This window comes from Python bivittatus, unplaced genomic scaffold (assembly GCF_059951505.1).
Source record: "Python bivittatus isolate LINGU-HERP-01145 unplaced genomic scaffold, Pbiv_v1 ctg000590_np1212, whole genome shotgun sequence".
Taxonomy (NCBI): domain Eukaryota; kingdom Metazoa; phylum Chordata; class Lepidosauria; order Squamata; family Pythonidae; genus Python; species Python bivittatus.
In genome coordinates, this window is record NW_028277086.1 from 31,046,534 (window position 1) to 31,061,078 (window position 14,545).

The window sequence follows — 14,545 nt, forward strand, 5'->3', positions numbered from 1 at the left end:
GGGGACGTGGTGGCACAGTGGCTTAATGACGCTGAAAGTTGCCGGCCAGAAATGGTCGACACTTCAGCGGTTCGAGCCCAGCTCCGCGCAGCAGAGTGAGATCCTGCTTTCTCCCCAGCTCCTGTCAACCCAGCAGCTCGAAAACTTACGTGAGTAGATAAATGGGTACTCTCACCCCGGTGGGAGGAAAAATGCTGGCGGCGCCTTGCAAAGGAGACGGGAGCAGTTGCTGGTAACGTGGAAGCCGCGCACACCCAAAGGAAAAAGGTGCAAAGCAACGGAAACCCCGCCTCCTGCGCTTGCCAGCTGGGCTCTGCTCTAGGAAGGGGCACTGGCAAACCACTCCCGAAACACCTTGCCTTGAAAACTGCAGGGACTTGTCCAGGCAGTCGCCACAGAATCAGTAACGATTGAGTGCGGATAAAAAAACAACAACTGCAAATTAAGTGCCAATAATAGGGATGTTTTAAAAACCTTTAGAAAAACATTAAATTGTTTATCAATCATTAAATATACAGTACCTAGGAACTTCAGCTATTTGGAAAACAGTTTTTTAAAAAATATTGCTTTTCTTAGAAAGAAAGTACAAGTTTTTTCCCCCTAAATTAAGCACACTCTGAAAATTCTCTGCTTTACAGTAATAGCTATATAATATATCCAAATCTGTACCAGAAAAAACTGGATTATGGCACTTACATGAATTACACGTATCACAGAATAATGAATATATTTGCGAATAAGAACAAGTAATAAGTTTGTAATAGGAGAAGTGAGAGCTAGTTTGGTATAAGGCAGCAGGCCAGAAACCGGGAGATTGTGTTCTAGTCCTGCTTCAGGCACGAAGCCAGCTGGGTGACCTTGGCCAGTCACTTTCTCTCAGCCCTAGGAAGGAGTCCATGGCAAACTACTTCTGAAAAACCTTGCCAAGAAAACTGCAGGGACTAGTCAATGCAGTCGACAGGAGTCAAACACTGACTTGAAGGCACCAAAAAAAAAAAAGGCTATGAAAAACATTGGAGCTCCAATGACAGCAACCAATTCCATCTTTGTAATGTTTTCAATTAAGAGAGGAAAAAACCCTGTAAGGATTTCCCATAAACATTTGCCACTGTTAGTTAGTTAGTTAGTTATTAAATTTGTATGCCACCCATCTCCCCCACAGGGTGACTCTGGACGGCTCACAATGAAAGTAAAACCCACAAACAGTTAAAAAATACCCCCATTAATTAAAATTAATAAATTAATTAAAAAGTCAAACTACAAAAACAAACCCTATACATAAAAAAGTGAAAACATTCAAGATGATGGGGGTGTAAAATCAATTACCCCACAAGCCAATTCCAATGGTGCTATTTCCCATCCGGCCCCAGGCCATCTGGCATAGCCAAGATTTCATGCTCTTCCTGAAGGCTATGAGAGTGGAGGCACACCGCACCTCGGGTGGTAGGTTGTTCCACAGAGCGGGAACCATAGCAGAAAAGGTCTACTTCCTAGATCCCACCAGTCAAAATTCCTTGACTGGTGGAGTCTGCAACATGCCCGTTCTGCCGGACTAAGTGGGGCAGGCTAATATAACAGGGGCCCCTCAGATAACCTGGTCCTGGACCATGAAGGGCTTTAAAGGTGATAACCAACACCTTGAATTGGACCCAGAAGCAAACTGGCAACTGATGAAGCTTGCGTAACAGTAGTGTTATATGGATCCCCCCAGGGGCATTCAGAACTGTCCACACCACTGCATTCTGTGCCAGCTGTAGCTTCCGGATACTCTTTAAGGGTAGCCCCATGTAGAGCACATTGCAGTAATGCAACCGGGAGGTGACCACGGCATGAGTGACCATGCGGAGGGCCTTCCAATCGAGGAAGGGGTGTAACTGATGCACAACATGAAGTTGCGCAAAGGCCCAACAATTGCCACCTGCTCTTCGAACAGGAGTCGTGAGTCCGGGAGGACCCCCAGATTATGCCCATGTCTGTCTGGGGTAGTGCAACCCCATCAAGAACCAAAGATGATAAACTCCTAGACCCTGAGGCTCCCTATACAGCCACTCTGTCTTACCAGGGTTCAGTTGAAGCCTGTTATCCTCCATCCAGGCCCCTACAGCCTCCAGGCACCGCGAGAGGGTAGCCACAGCATCACTTAGGTCACCCGATTAATCTCGACTAAAGATGTTACTGTATAGATTAAAGTTCACGGCTCTCCTTTTTATTACTATAATTAATTTAACAACTGCAAAATAAAATAAAATGAAAAGATTATCTCTATCTTGTGGAACTATTATGATTATGTTTGTGAATTCTTTGTGTCCACAGCCCTCTTTTTGCTTTGACACTTTTCTCAGTTGTATTTATATTCTCTAACTGCTCCTGTCTCTGCATCCTTAGATATCACAGCAAAGATTTGCCCGTTTGCTTTCTTGGCCACCTATCCAATGTAGACTCCACTGATGAACAGTTCAAGATATGAATAAGAGAAATTGACATAGCTCAGCCCTTTGATATTGTGTCAATAGCCTCTAGACTTAAGCATGGAATCTCATTCACTTCCACCAAGCTTTGAAGCTGAGCAGGAAAGAAGAACGCCAAGCCTTTTTCTTAGACACCAGTAGTCTACAAAGCACTTTTTCTTTATGTAAAGTCACTTTGCAGTCCAGCTCTAGCCTACAGCCCTGGAATTTCCTAGTATTCTCACATTCCAATAAGACTAGGATCCTTTCTCTGCTTCCCTCTTATTTCTGATGGCTCCACAAGTGATCCCAAGCAACTCTGGGTTGATCTTAATTTCTTTTGCCTCAGTTGCCTGACCCTTCCTTCTTTGGGTTTCTTTTGCCTCTTGTCAGCTGCCTCTTATAAGGGTTTATTTGTTTAAAAAACTGCATGCCTTACTTTTGACTTTTCCCTCCTTCTCTTTTTTATTTCAATTCTTCTGAGATGCAGATGTCAGCAGGTCTTTCAAACAATAAAAATATGACTAGCAAGATGCTATTGAAGAGAGACTAAAATATATGTGGGCAAAAATCGATCCCGATTACCCTCTCGCTAGTCAATTTCACTAGAATGTTCTTGACTGTAGTTTCTTGACCTGAGTCCTGTCCAACATCTCACCTTTTATCTTTCTCTCTTGCTATGCATAAATAATTAGAATTAATCCCTTCTTAAGAAATTTTTAAAAAATCATGGATAGGAAACATTATAATAGCCTACTGCTCTTATAATTTGGATGGGCAGCAGGGATAAATGAATTCACTGCTGACAAGTGACACCTACTTACCTTTCTCAATTACCATGTCATTTTGGAGAACAAATGGTGGACCCACTACACACTGCTGTTATTTTGTAGCAACTACGTATTTTCTCAAAATGAGCACATAAGACATTATTCCCCCCACCCCCCAAAAAAGCAGCTGCCAGCATGCGCTCCTTTTTTTTCTTTTTAAAGGTTGCCCTTTTGTTAGGATAAGGGCAATCCAAAGCAAGACATTGCCTTCTTGTGGGAAAGAAACAACAAAGATAGTGATGTTAATGCCTGCCTAATGCCACCCATAACAAAGGTAGGATCCTGCTGGGAGAGGTCATTGGCCAGTGAATCTGCACTATTTTCTGATAGAAATTAAAGGAGGGATTGTCAACGTAAATGTGGCTTATTGACAGCAGGCAGATCCTTCTCAGTAATGCATCCACAGAATACAAAAGTTTTGTATTCTGTGGATGCTATTATAATGTTTCTTATCCATGATTGTTTTTTAATTTCTTAAGAAGGAATTCATTCTAATTATTTATGCATAGCAAGAGAGAAATCTTACTTCATATAATAAGAGTTGTGCAGTGTTTTGCTTTTGTCAAAGGTTTGACCAAATAGTTCTTTGAAGAAAACATTGCAAATAGGTTGCCTGCTTCTAAAAAACAAAGCAGCTGCATTGCTGAACAGAAACTTCTACAGTATTTGTGTGTAATGCATGTGCAAAGGCTCATCATACTAAAGCAAAGTATATGAACAGCACTGGTAGGTACTGGTAGCAACACACATCTCTGATGTGCTTCACTGCATCAAGGTGGATTGCACCTGTGTAAGATGAAGCAACACATCAAGCCAGATCTTGACCAGTCTTGTCAAGTTGAACAGACAAGTCCTGGCAGTCCAGCTTCTGTTCAGGTTATAGAATTTTGTATCATCATTATTTGCCATTTCAAGGATGTTCTACACAGAATTTGCCATGCTGTTTAGCATAACCCACCAATCTCTTTTTGTTTCCCTTGGGAAGCTACCAAAATGCTATAGTTAATACTTCATACTGATTTTGCAGGAACTATTTATAGGTAAACTGATTGTGGTAAATTCCTATACCAAATGGATTAAAATAATCTTAGCAACCTAGCAAATATCCAGTTACAAATTATGGCACTGTACTATATATTAGCAACTCTGGATTGCCCAGCATTATTTTTTCTGATAAAGAGTTTTCATTTACTTTAAGTGTATTTAAGAACATTCTGGATGTCATTACTGTTTCTTGTGATTCTTGAAGAAATAGCCAGATTGAAGGTTGTTGCAAACAATGAAGTGTGCCCTAAAGAGACTGGCCACCTCACTTGTTAGATTCCTTGCTGCTCAAAATATTGTAAGTCAGTGCTTCAGATTATTTATTTATTTATTTATTTATTTATTTATTCATTCATTCATTCATTCATTCATTCATTTATGAATGAGATACAATGTTTTGATTGCATTCATCCAGCGTAACTGGGACAAATAAGAATGTGCTAGAAGCTATCTTAGCAACACTTATTCTTCATTCATTTGAATCACAAGAACAGGATTTTGCTAGAAAAGATGTTTTATGACAAGGTGGGTCTGTTTCACTGGCATATTGTATAGCATAAAGGTTCCAGGGCACAGGTTTATTGTTGCATAGGCATGCTGATCAATTAGAAAACTGGTGTTTTCAAGAAGTTGTACCAATCATCAGAAGCATTTCCTTCTGTCCTGTGGAACTGGCAGAACCAGTTAAGTTTCAGCAACGATGCTTTCTTACATGCTATGGTTACTGAAGAAGGGTCACCTTTTAGCACTCTCAAATTTTCAGAAAAAAACCACCTCATAAAAAAGTGTCTCCATGAAGGATAGAGAAGTATGTTCATTAAGGGAGAAAGTTTCCATGTATACCAGGGAGCATTAAAGGTTAAAGATATTCCACTGCAAGTCTCTTTAGCCACATAATTCCTTCCCCTCTCCCCACTGATATGTAATTGAGGAAAGTAAATTGGTCTTTTGTGAGACTGAACCAATAAAGGCAGTTATAATATTGCCTGCCTGAATTCTGATCATTTCTGCTACCAACACAGCAGTGGCCCTTTATCAGCAGTGAGTCAATGGAAAATAGCATTACTTTCCTGCTGGGCACATAACACTACGGTCCTATTGTGTTCTCCTTATTAGGAAAGGAAGTAATGGCAGGAGCTAGGGCACTGCCCCTTTCTTCTGCCCCAGGTTGAAAAGATTCTATCAAGATTTGAAAAGGGGAAGCTGTGGCTGCTAAGCTAGATGGTCTCAGAGTAGACTATGAGCAGGACCCTACCTGATCTGAACATCCTTGTAAATAATTATATTTTTTAAAAGGCTGCTTAGTAGCAAATTTACTAACTTACATGCAAATAATTTATGGCAGATGAAAAAATACTTGTTTGAAAACAGGGTATTTCCAGATTTCAGGTTCCTCAATGATGGAGTCACAAATAAAGAAGCAAAACAGAGACAAAACACATTTTTGCATGTCAACTGGTGTTCTCTGTGCAACCAGTTATGTTTTGGAATAGTAGTGTTCAATATGACTTGTACCATTTTTGACATGTAGAAGAGAACACAAAGCAAGCAGGCACATCCATGACACACACAAGAAAGGGAAAGAGCTTCAATCATGTGGTTACAGCTGCTGTTTTGACTCACACACAATCACTGACAGCCCTGAAAGTAAACCAGTATTAGTAGCTGAAATGATCACTAGAAAAAAAATCATTGGTGTTTTTTTCAGTTTAGTTTGCTTCTTCCTGTTAATTAATGTAGGTAATGTCCTATTAATTTATTCTTGACTCCAGTCTCCATCTCATTTATTGAAAGGCAGAAGTGAAACTGAAAGATAACATGAAGCCATTTTATCATAAAATGTGTTATGATAAAATTTGCTAATTCTTACATTCTGACTTTTCAATATATATGTGCATATGTACATTTGTGTATACCCATTCTAAGAAGGAAGCAGGCTGGCCCAAGACTTTTTCTCTGAGTCAAGGATGTGCCACCTCTGCCTCTGAACAGAAATCAATTGGACTGATAGCTATAGCTTATTTTCAACACTAGCAATAAGCAATATCTCTATCGCATCTGCAATATGGTCCTGTCAGTAAGACTCTTTTTCTTCAACAACTAAGAACTACAACTTCAACTACACCCATTTCTCCTTAATTCCACCTGCATTTCCTCTGCATGGATACTCTTTTCTGCCCAGAGAATAAACCAACATTGTGTAGGGCAGAATAGTTCAGCTATATATGGTACAGAGGTATGTGCACATATATGAATGTTCATGTGCATACTTACTGTGTTCCTGATAGGTGCAGATCCTGAAGAACTGAATTAGCATCTGATGTAGCCCTTCAGAGTACAAAAGGCTGAAGCCCCTGGAGTAAATGCTTAGCTGGATAAAATCAATCCATGTTCCATTCTGGCAAACCATATACTTTCTCTGCACAAGTATAATGAAAGAAACCATTTCCTTGCCTCTCTGGTCACAGATGACACCCCCCCCCCCCAAATTACATCCAGGAGGCCACAAGCATCAAGCTTTAATTTAACTTTGGAGGACTTCATGTTAGATGGTAGTATGCCATATGAGAGTACCTAGAAAGCTTGATACAGTATACTTACATACAAAGAGTATTCCCTTTCAAACTGAGCAATGTTATGCAAAGCACAAAAAAAGAGTAACAAGTAGTATGCAATAAATAAATGGATGGATGGATGGATGGATGGATGGATGGATGGATGGATGGATGGATGGAAATCTAACTCTAGTTTACTGCAGCACCATTCACTATAACTCTCCTTTCTATCCTTGCAAAAATTTCCTAGTTTCCAACATGACTTTACACTGATTTGTAGATTGCTGTTCATTCTTTAAATTTCTCTTATATCTTTTTTGAGGATCTCATCAACTCCATCCAACCATGACTTTCTGATCTGCCACTTCTTCTCAACCCATTCACAGTTCCTATTTATTTTATGATCCATTCTGCTTTCTTTCAACATATTCACTCTATTTCCTATATATGTTTTGTGATTCAATACTCATTCATTCTCTCTATAGCACCAAGCCATCTCAATGTTCTTCTCTATACTGGTCACTCACTTTTGTATACTATCCACATTCATTCATCATCTCTTCATTCTTACACTTCTACCTTCTTGGTTTAAGTATGTCTCAAGCACCCTACTCCCACTACATTCAACCTACTTTTATCTTTCTCCTCACATACCCAACATTTACTTCCATTTAACAAAGTGGGCAGAAGAACACTTATACACAATCATTTTTGTTTCTTCTGACAAACTTTCATTCTCCACAACAAAGACATAAGACTCAGTTCCTTTCTACAAGCATCTGCTTAAAATGTTTCCATCCATTTCTCTATCTTTAGTAAACATTCAGCTGAAGTACACACATTCACTTGCTTGCTCTAATTTTAAATGTATAACTTGCAAGTGTTCATTCTGCTTTTTTCTGCCATACACAACTACCTTGGTCTTTGATACATCACTTTTGAAATCCGTGATCACTGAATGAAATAGTCTAAAATTCTGTGCAAATAAGTTGTGTCCTCAGCAAACCACACAACTTATTCTACATACAAAAGTCAGGTCCTCAGCTAACATACTCTAAACAATCAAGAGGGTATCACTTATCCATGTCTTTCTCCCTGTTCAGTGTTGAACCATGGCTAAGCATGTGACTAATTCTCTTGCATGCTTTATTTCCATCGTATGCCACATTACATTCCCCACCAACCTTCAATTTTATATGGCACAAAACATTCCATTATTAGGTTATCTGAGGAGCTGTCTTGCCTCCGTTACATCAGCCTGCCCCACCTGGTCCGGCAGAAGGGGCATATTGCAGACTCCACCAGTCAAGGAATTTCGACTGGTGGGGTCTAGGAAGAGGGCCTTTTCTCTCTTGTCCCCCACTCTGTGGAACAACTTACCACCCGAGGTGCCGTGTGCTCCCACTCTCATGGCCTTCAGGAAGAGTGTGAAATCTTGGCTATGCCAGATGGCCTGGGGGCCAGAGGGGGCTCGCACCATTGGAATTGGCTTGTAGGGTAATTGATTCTAACCCACCCTCTGTCATCTTGAATGTTTGTAGTCTTTTTTATGTATACGATTTTTTTATATAGCTTGACTTTTTAACTAATTAATGTGGATATTTATATTTTTAACTGTTTTTGGGTTTTACTTTAATTATGAGCCGCCCAGAGTCACCCTCTGGGGGAGATGGGTGGCATACAAATTTAATAAATAAATAAAAACCTATTCACTTTATAATACAGTTTCTCTAAATCACATATATACAATAAGGTCTCTTACATTTATATATTTCACAGTAAGCTCTTAAGAGGAAAAATCTGGTTTGCACCATCCAGCCGAGTATACAGCTGCCTTGCACTTTCCAAATAATGCTCATTATCACCTCACATATCATTTCAATCAGAATTCTTCCAAACTCCTTCCAAAGCACATTTCATAAAAATATCTCTGTAGTTTTTACTTTCTTGCTTGCTACTTTATCCATGGTATAAAGAATGTCTTACACTTTATGCAATTGTGGGCTAACTAAACATGCAGAAAATTAAGAGACTATCCACTAAAATATTTTCTCCTTTTTTCACCTTTAAGAGCATGCAAGTTCATATTAGGTGGCAAACAAGATTATTATGTTGCCTTTCCAATCTTTGCCATTGTAAAGGCTTTTTAAAACTAATTTCTGTCCTAAAATTTTAAAGCAAAATTAAATATCTATTTACCACTTGAATTACACATTCCATGCCATTACAATAATTCTGACTACAAACTTCCTGGTCAAAAAATGTGAGTATTTAGTTGTTGAGGATGAATGGATCTTCAGCTCAATGAACCCCATTTTTAGATACTCTTTTATTCTTGAGCTGTTTGTGTGAGCAGCACATACGCACTCACAGTTACTGAACTTGCTACTGAACTTGTTATTGAGCTATACACTGTTTGATTTCTGAATTTTAGTACTCACATAGCTATCTGTACTGTAACGTAAATGCACCAATGACCCAGTTTTCAGTCACAAATTAATTCTAGTGAACAGGCTGAGTGTTGGCACTCATTTGGAGGAAGAAAGCAAGGTAGCAAGTGCCCACTCACCAGGTGAGCCAGTGAACAGGCTCTGGCCCAAGAATGTGGGAGACTTCACTGGATGGTCCTGTAGACATTCACAGACTACCCAGTGATCTTCGAACCACACTTTAAGTGTCACTGCTATACACAGACAATAACGGTATTCTTCCAATCATCAGAGACAAATGCAGTCTTCGCACACATTATTAACTGAGTCATATAGCAGCTCCAAATGCATCTATATTTCAACATTTCTTCAGTTATACCATCAACACATGCAGCCTCTCCATTTCTCAACATTCTCACAGCATTTATGATTTTCTTTTCATCATTTCATTTCCACTTTTCAATTTATCTCTAACTTTTCCATCTATATCTTTGAAATAGTCCTTTCCTTACTTCAGTTTTATCTCAAATTATTTTAACACTTTTATTTTTACTTCCATTTACTGCTGGAGGTTCCTTGTTTAGCCCTCTTCACTAAGTTCCAAAGCAATTGTTTAATCCATCCAGATCACACTGTCTTTTCTTTGCTTCCTCCAGTCTTAACTATTCCTTGTCCTTTAACAACATTCTTTCCAGCTGTATTTTTCTATCCATACATATTATACTATTTCGTTTTTTATTGTCATTTTTGCAGCAATCAATTATCTTGTGTATTTTTTCTCACCCACAACCTCTTACACATAAATTCACAAAGAAGAATCATTTCATGCTTCTTTGTTAGCATAACCCCACTCACGCCTGTGGCACTTGATAATATAATTCTTTGCATTCAGCTTCCATATTCCTTTTTCCTTATATGCATGTTCCATTCATTACGCTGGAGGATTAATCTATCTTCTAAAACTACTTCATACAAGACTCATACTTTCTCTTCCTACAGTCATTCTACCACTTATTTCTTTCACTTTCCTTTTTCTTACATATATCTTTTTTTCCCCACTATCACTCTTACCAAATAATGGCCTGGTCCCACATCTCATCACCCTTATATTCTTCATTAATTCTCTTGCTCTTTCATTGCAAACAATCAAATCAATCACACTTTTAGATTTATATTAAAATCTTTGCAATATATACCTTAAGTTAAATATTGTATTAAACCCAAACAATATTTTTCTCAGTATGTACTCACCAGTCACCATCCTTATTCATTCTAAGATTTCTGGCCCAATCATTTTTTCTGTACTTTCTCATTTCATTCTGATCCATCCATTCATGTCACCTAACAGAATTATTTTTCCTTCAAAATATTTTTATTTAGAAAGTTGTCATTTTTTCCCTACAACTTGTAATTCATCCTTTTGTTATTACCGTTCACTAGAGTGTAACATGCAACTATCACCAACTTAGAGGTATGCACAAGACAGAAAATGTATTTTGTTCCATATATTGAATAAAGACATTATGGCTCAAAAACTCAGCCAAACTACTCTAGGCAGGGTCATAGTTCAGCCATACTGAAATCTGGAATATTCTGTTTGTTCAAAGTTTCAGCAAAGATAAATCCAGATGGATCTTCCAGGGTCTATAAAGCAAAGTTGATGCACTTTGTTTCTCTCTCCCTTCCTGCTCCACACAATCTACTTGCCAGGCCAACCACTGATCTTCCCAGACCAAAGATTTGGTGATTTCTGGGTCAAGACATGAACAGAACAGTGTTTGGGCTGGGGGAAACCTAGCCATTCTGTGCATAGAGAAGTGTATACATGGAATATTGTGCACAACCTTATCACCAACATAAGCATTCCTATTTTCATATGCACCAATAATCTAGATGACAACCAATTCATACTTCCTGACATAAATTTAACTCTCATGCATATTTCACTTTCACTTTCCTGAATGCATTCATCAATTCCACTTAAGACCTATTCAATCTACTACATCCTTGCCCTTTCTCTTAGAAACACACTTTGCTTTGCTTTCATTTCATTCAATACTTCATCCTCTTTACTCTTTATGCCTCTTAAATTCAAAATTTTTACTATGTCACAAAGCTACCAGTATCTTTCTTTCTATTTTCCACATATACTAATTGTCTTCTTTTCTTTCCTTTTCTTCTTCTTGCATTATCAACTGCCTTTCTCCTCACACCCAAGTTCTCTTAGTTTTTTACTCTGCCTTTTTTATGAGGAACTTAACTTTCTATGTGCCTTAGTAGAATACAAGTATTTCACCATACTTCACTTCATTACAAATTGCTTAACATATAATTTTTAAAAATCTGGATTTGAGAAAACATCTCAACATTTCTGGAGCAAACCATGAAACTGATAGGAAAAGGAAGTGCTACTTTGTTATTATAACTTAATGAAAAATAAATAGAAAACACTGTAAAGCATATAAAATGTCAAATAGGTAATATTTCTATGTTGTTCCATGATAGAAACCTATCATTCTGTTCTTCTCCATGCCCACTCCCTCCCAATCATACACATAATTTCTGAAGACGAACAACAATACACCCTTACCATGTATTCCATATTGGAAGCTTGTGGATAAACCTGACCCCGTAATTTATTATGAATATCCAAGATACTTTGCATATCATCATCAGCGATAGCCCTTTTTCCTCTTTGTTTTGCGATCCACCATTCACCATCTTCATCCATGTATTTTTCCAGCATTTCCTCAAATAATGTTGCATTGGGAAGCACCATAGTAGAAACTGCATGAGCTATGAATAACAAAGCAGTTACTCTAAACCATTCTTCTGCTATATTGTTCATGATGAATGATGTCAAAACTCTTCTGGGTTAACTCCAAACCAAAGGCTTCTTTCAGTCTATTGGCTGAAATGGCAAAAGAGAGTCAAACTATTTGACTGCAATGAATTAATTATTGAATAACAAAATTCAATCTGAATTTTTAAAATATACTTGAAAACGTAACTGTTTCAGCATCATAACTAAGGAGGAAAGAGACCATATTTATATTGATTATGAATGGCAACATATCTTCACCCTCATTCACTAGCAGTATGTTGGATTACTGAGATGCATAACTGAGGCCCTATTTGAAAGAAACTAGTTTTCCTATGAAAGTACTTAAAAAGAAAACAGCTATATAATTGACAATTCTTCTGTTTCACAAAGGAATTCTTCTAAAAATATTTAACTTAAAATGAACTATGAGTTTAAAACATAGAAAAGGAAAATACTGTACCTAAGAAGGTCTGCAGAAAACTAACAGATTTCTGAGTCAATTTTTTTTTAAAATAATCATTTTAGGTTGCAAGCCAAACACACTTATTTACAAAACATTATTCATTATTCATCTTTCACTCAGAAGAGATTTAAGCTTGTGATGAACTAACTGCTGGTTTCAGTGAGACACAGAAGTATTTAACACTGATTTGAACTTGATATAAGTTTGAACAAAAGCATTCTACTTTTAAAACTACTATTTTATACATAACAACATTCCTGGGCATTTTCAAACCCTTTGGCCACAATTCATATTTAGGATACTTGACCAAGCAAGCAAACAAGAAAAAACCAAAACCAAACCCAAAACCCAAAACAATTATTTCCAAAGCATAATAGAAAAATGTTCTGAATTGTTCTGTGTATCTGCAATCAGGAAGGTACCGTTCTCCCAGAAATCAATGGAACCCACAAGTATTTCCCTAATAAATGGAAAGTGGCACAATCATACAAACCGGGTCAAATGAAAGGGGCAGGTTTTATGTAGCTCTGAATGTCTTTTCCCTTGCCTTGCATAATCGCACCTCCAATCCAATATACTTTTAAAAATCAATAGTTTTCAGCAACTTTGATAGAAACAATATCCCTCAACGCCTCCCGATTCTCTTTTATTCTCTATCCCGTTCGCAAGAGCCAACGCGCCCGGTATTGCCTGGGACAATGGCTCTTCTTTCCTTTTTCTGGGAACGACGCCGAATTCCAGGGAGGCCACCGGGTGGGAGAGAAGCTAAAAATTCACAGGCAGTTTCGCCCTCCGGTTCAAAGGACTGCTTTCTTTCACAGGGATGCAGAGCCGGGAGAAGAAGAAAACCGCTGGGAATTGGGGCATTGGTTCGTGTGCGCACGCGCGCTTTTGCAGCAAGGAAGGAAGGCTCTTACCTTGGGCCTCTTTTGAGAGCGGGTCGCGGTGGGGCTGTACAACTTTGAAGGGCGCTGAGCTTCGTTGCTTCCTCGGCACCTTTCAAACGAAGTTTGCAGCAAACTAGCCGGGAAGGGGCGGGCTAGGAGCGCGTGGGCGCCTGCTGCCAACTTGTGCGCTCCCAGGTTTGTGCCCAAGTGGCAGTTCAGTTCTCCTCCTCAGCACGGGCACTTCCCCGTTTACCCGCGCTCCTGCTACGTGGTGTCCCCCAGCCTTCCCTCCTTCTCGGCAGCACGGACGAGCCTCCCGCCTCCAAGGGGTTGCCGGCTGCTGGGGAGCGGACCGCTTCCCGCTGCCAGCCCTTTATCCCAAGCTCCGAGGAACGCACACCCACCGTGACGCGCCCGGGCTCTTCCCTCCTCCCCAGTATCCCAGGCTGCTTGAACGGTTTGTGGCTGGCGGGATGCCGCGGCCACCCACCCACCCCTCCACGCCAGGGTCTTCGGTGAGAGGCTGGTGGCAATGTCACTCAAGCTTCTCTCAGGGACAGGTCAGTGGGCAAATTATTCAGGCTGTTGTAGGGAAGAAGGAGAACCTGGGGTGGCTGATGGCCCTCTCGAAAGGAAAGTTGACGGACGGTTCTGCCGGAGCTGTTATGGCTGTGGGCCTGAGTGTCAAGCAGAGGTTCAACAGGTGACACCGAAATGTTATTGCACAGAGATGCAGCCAAGTCAGGTTGCACTTGCTGGAGTGTGTTGCTTGCTCCTTTGTTGATTATATGTATAGTCTAACTTTACAGAGCATACATTTCTCTCATCTTAGGCTCACAACAACCCACTCAGATAGGTTAGATTGAAATGGCAGCTGCCTCAAAGCCGCCTAATGATCTTCAAGATACGTCTACCCGATTCAGTTATATTATTTAGCTTTGCAGTAGAATGTTACAGATAAAAATGTAATGATTTGCCCTGTGTCCCATTTAGACACCATGACAGAGTAACAGTACTTTGTTAAAAGTCTAGTTTAGCATATGACATTCACTTTAGTAAATGACAA

General features: G+C 39.4%; 1 protein-coding gene across 1 annotated transcript in view; it reads right to left on the minus strand.

Annotated features, from left to right (window-relative positions):
• The window catches only part of CRISPLD1 (cysteine rich secretory protein LCCL domain containing 1), a 31,307-nt gene extending 17,450 nt beyond the window's left edge, over positions 1-13,857 (minus strand). Inside the window, exons 1-2 of the mRNA XM_025172773.2 lie at positions 13,510-13,857; positions 11,896-12,216 (exon numbers count right to left, since the gene is read on the minus strand). Of these exons, the coding sequence (XP_025028541.2) occupies positions 11,896-12,153 (258 nt within the window). The 5' untranslated portion in view covers positions 12,154-12,216; positions 13,510-13,857. The remainder of the gene's footprint in view (positions 1-11,895; positions 12,217-13,509) is intronic.
• Between the last annotated feature and the right edge of the window lie 688 nt (positions 13,858-14,545).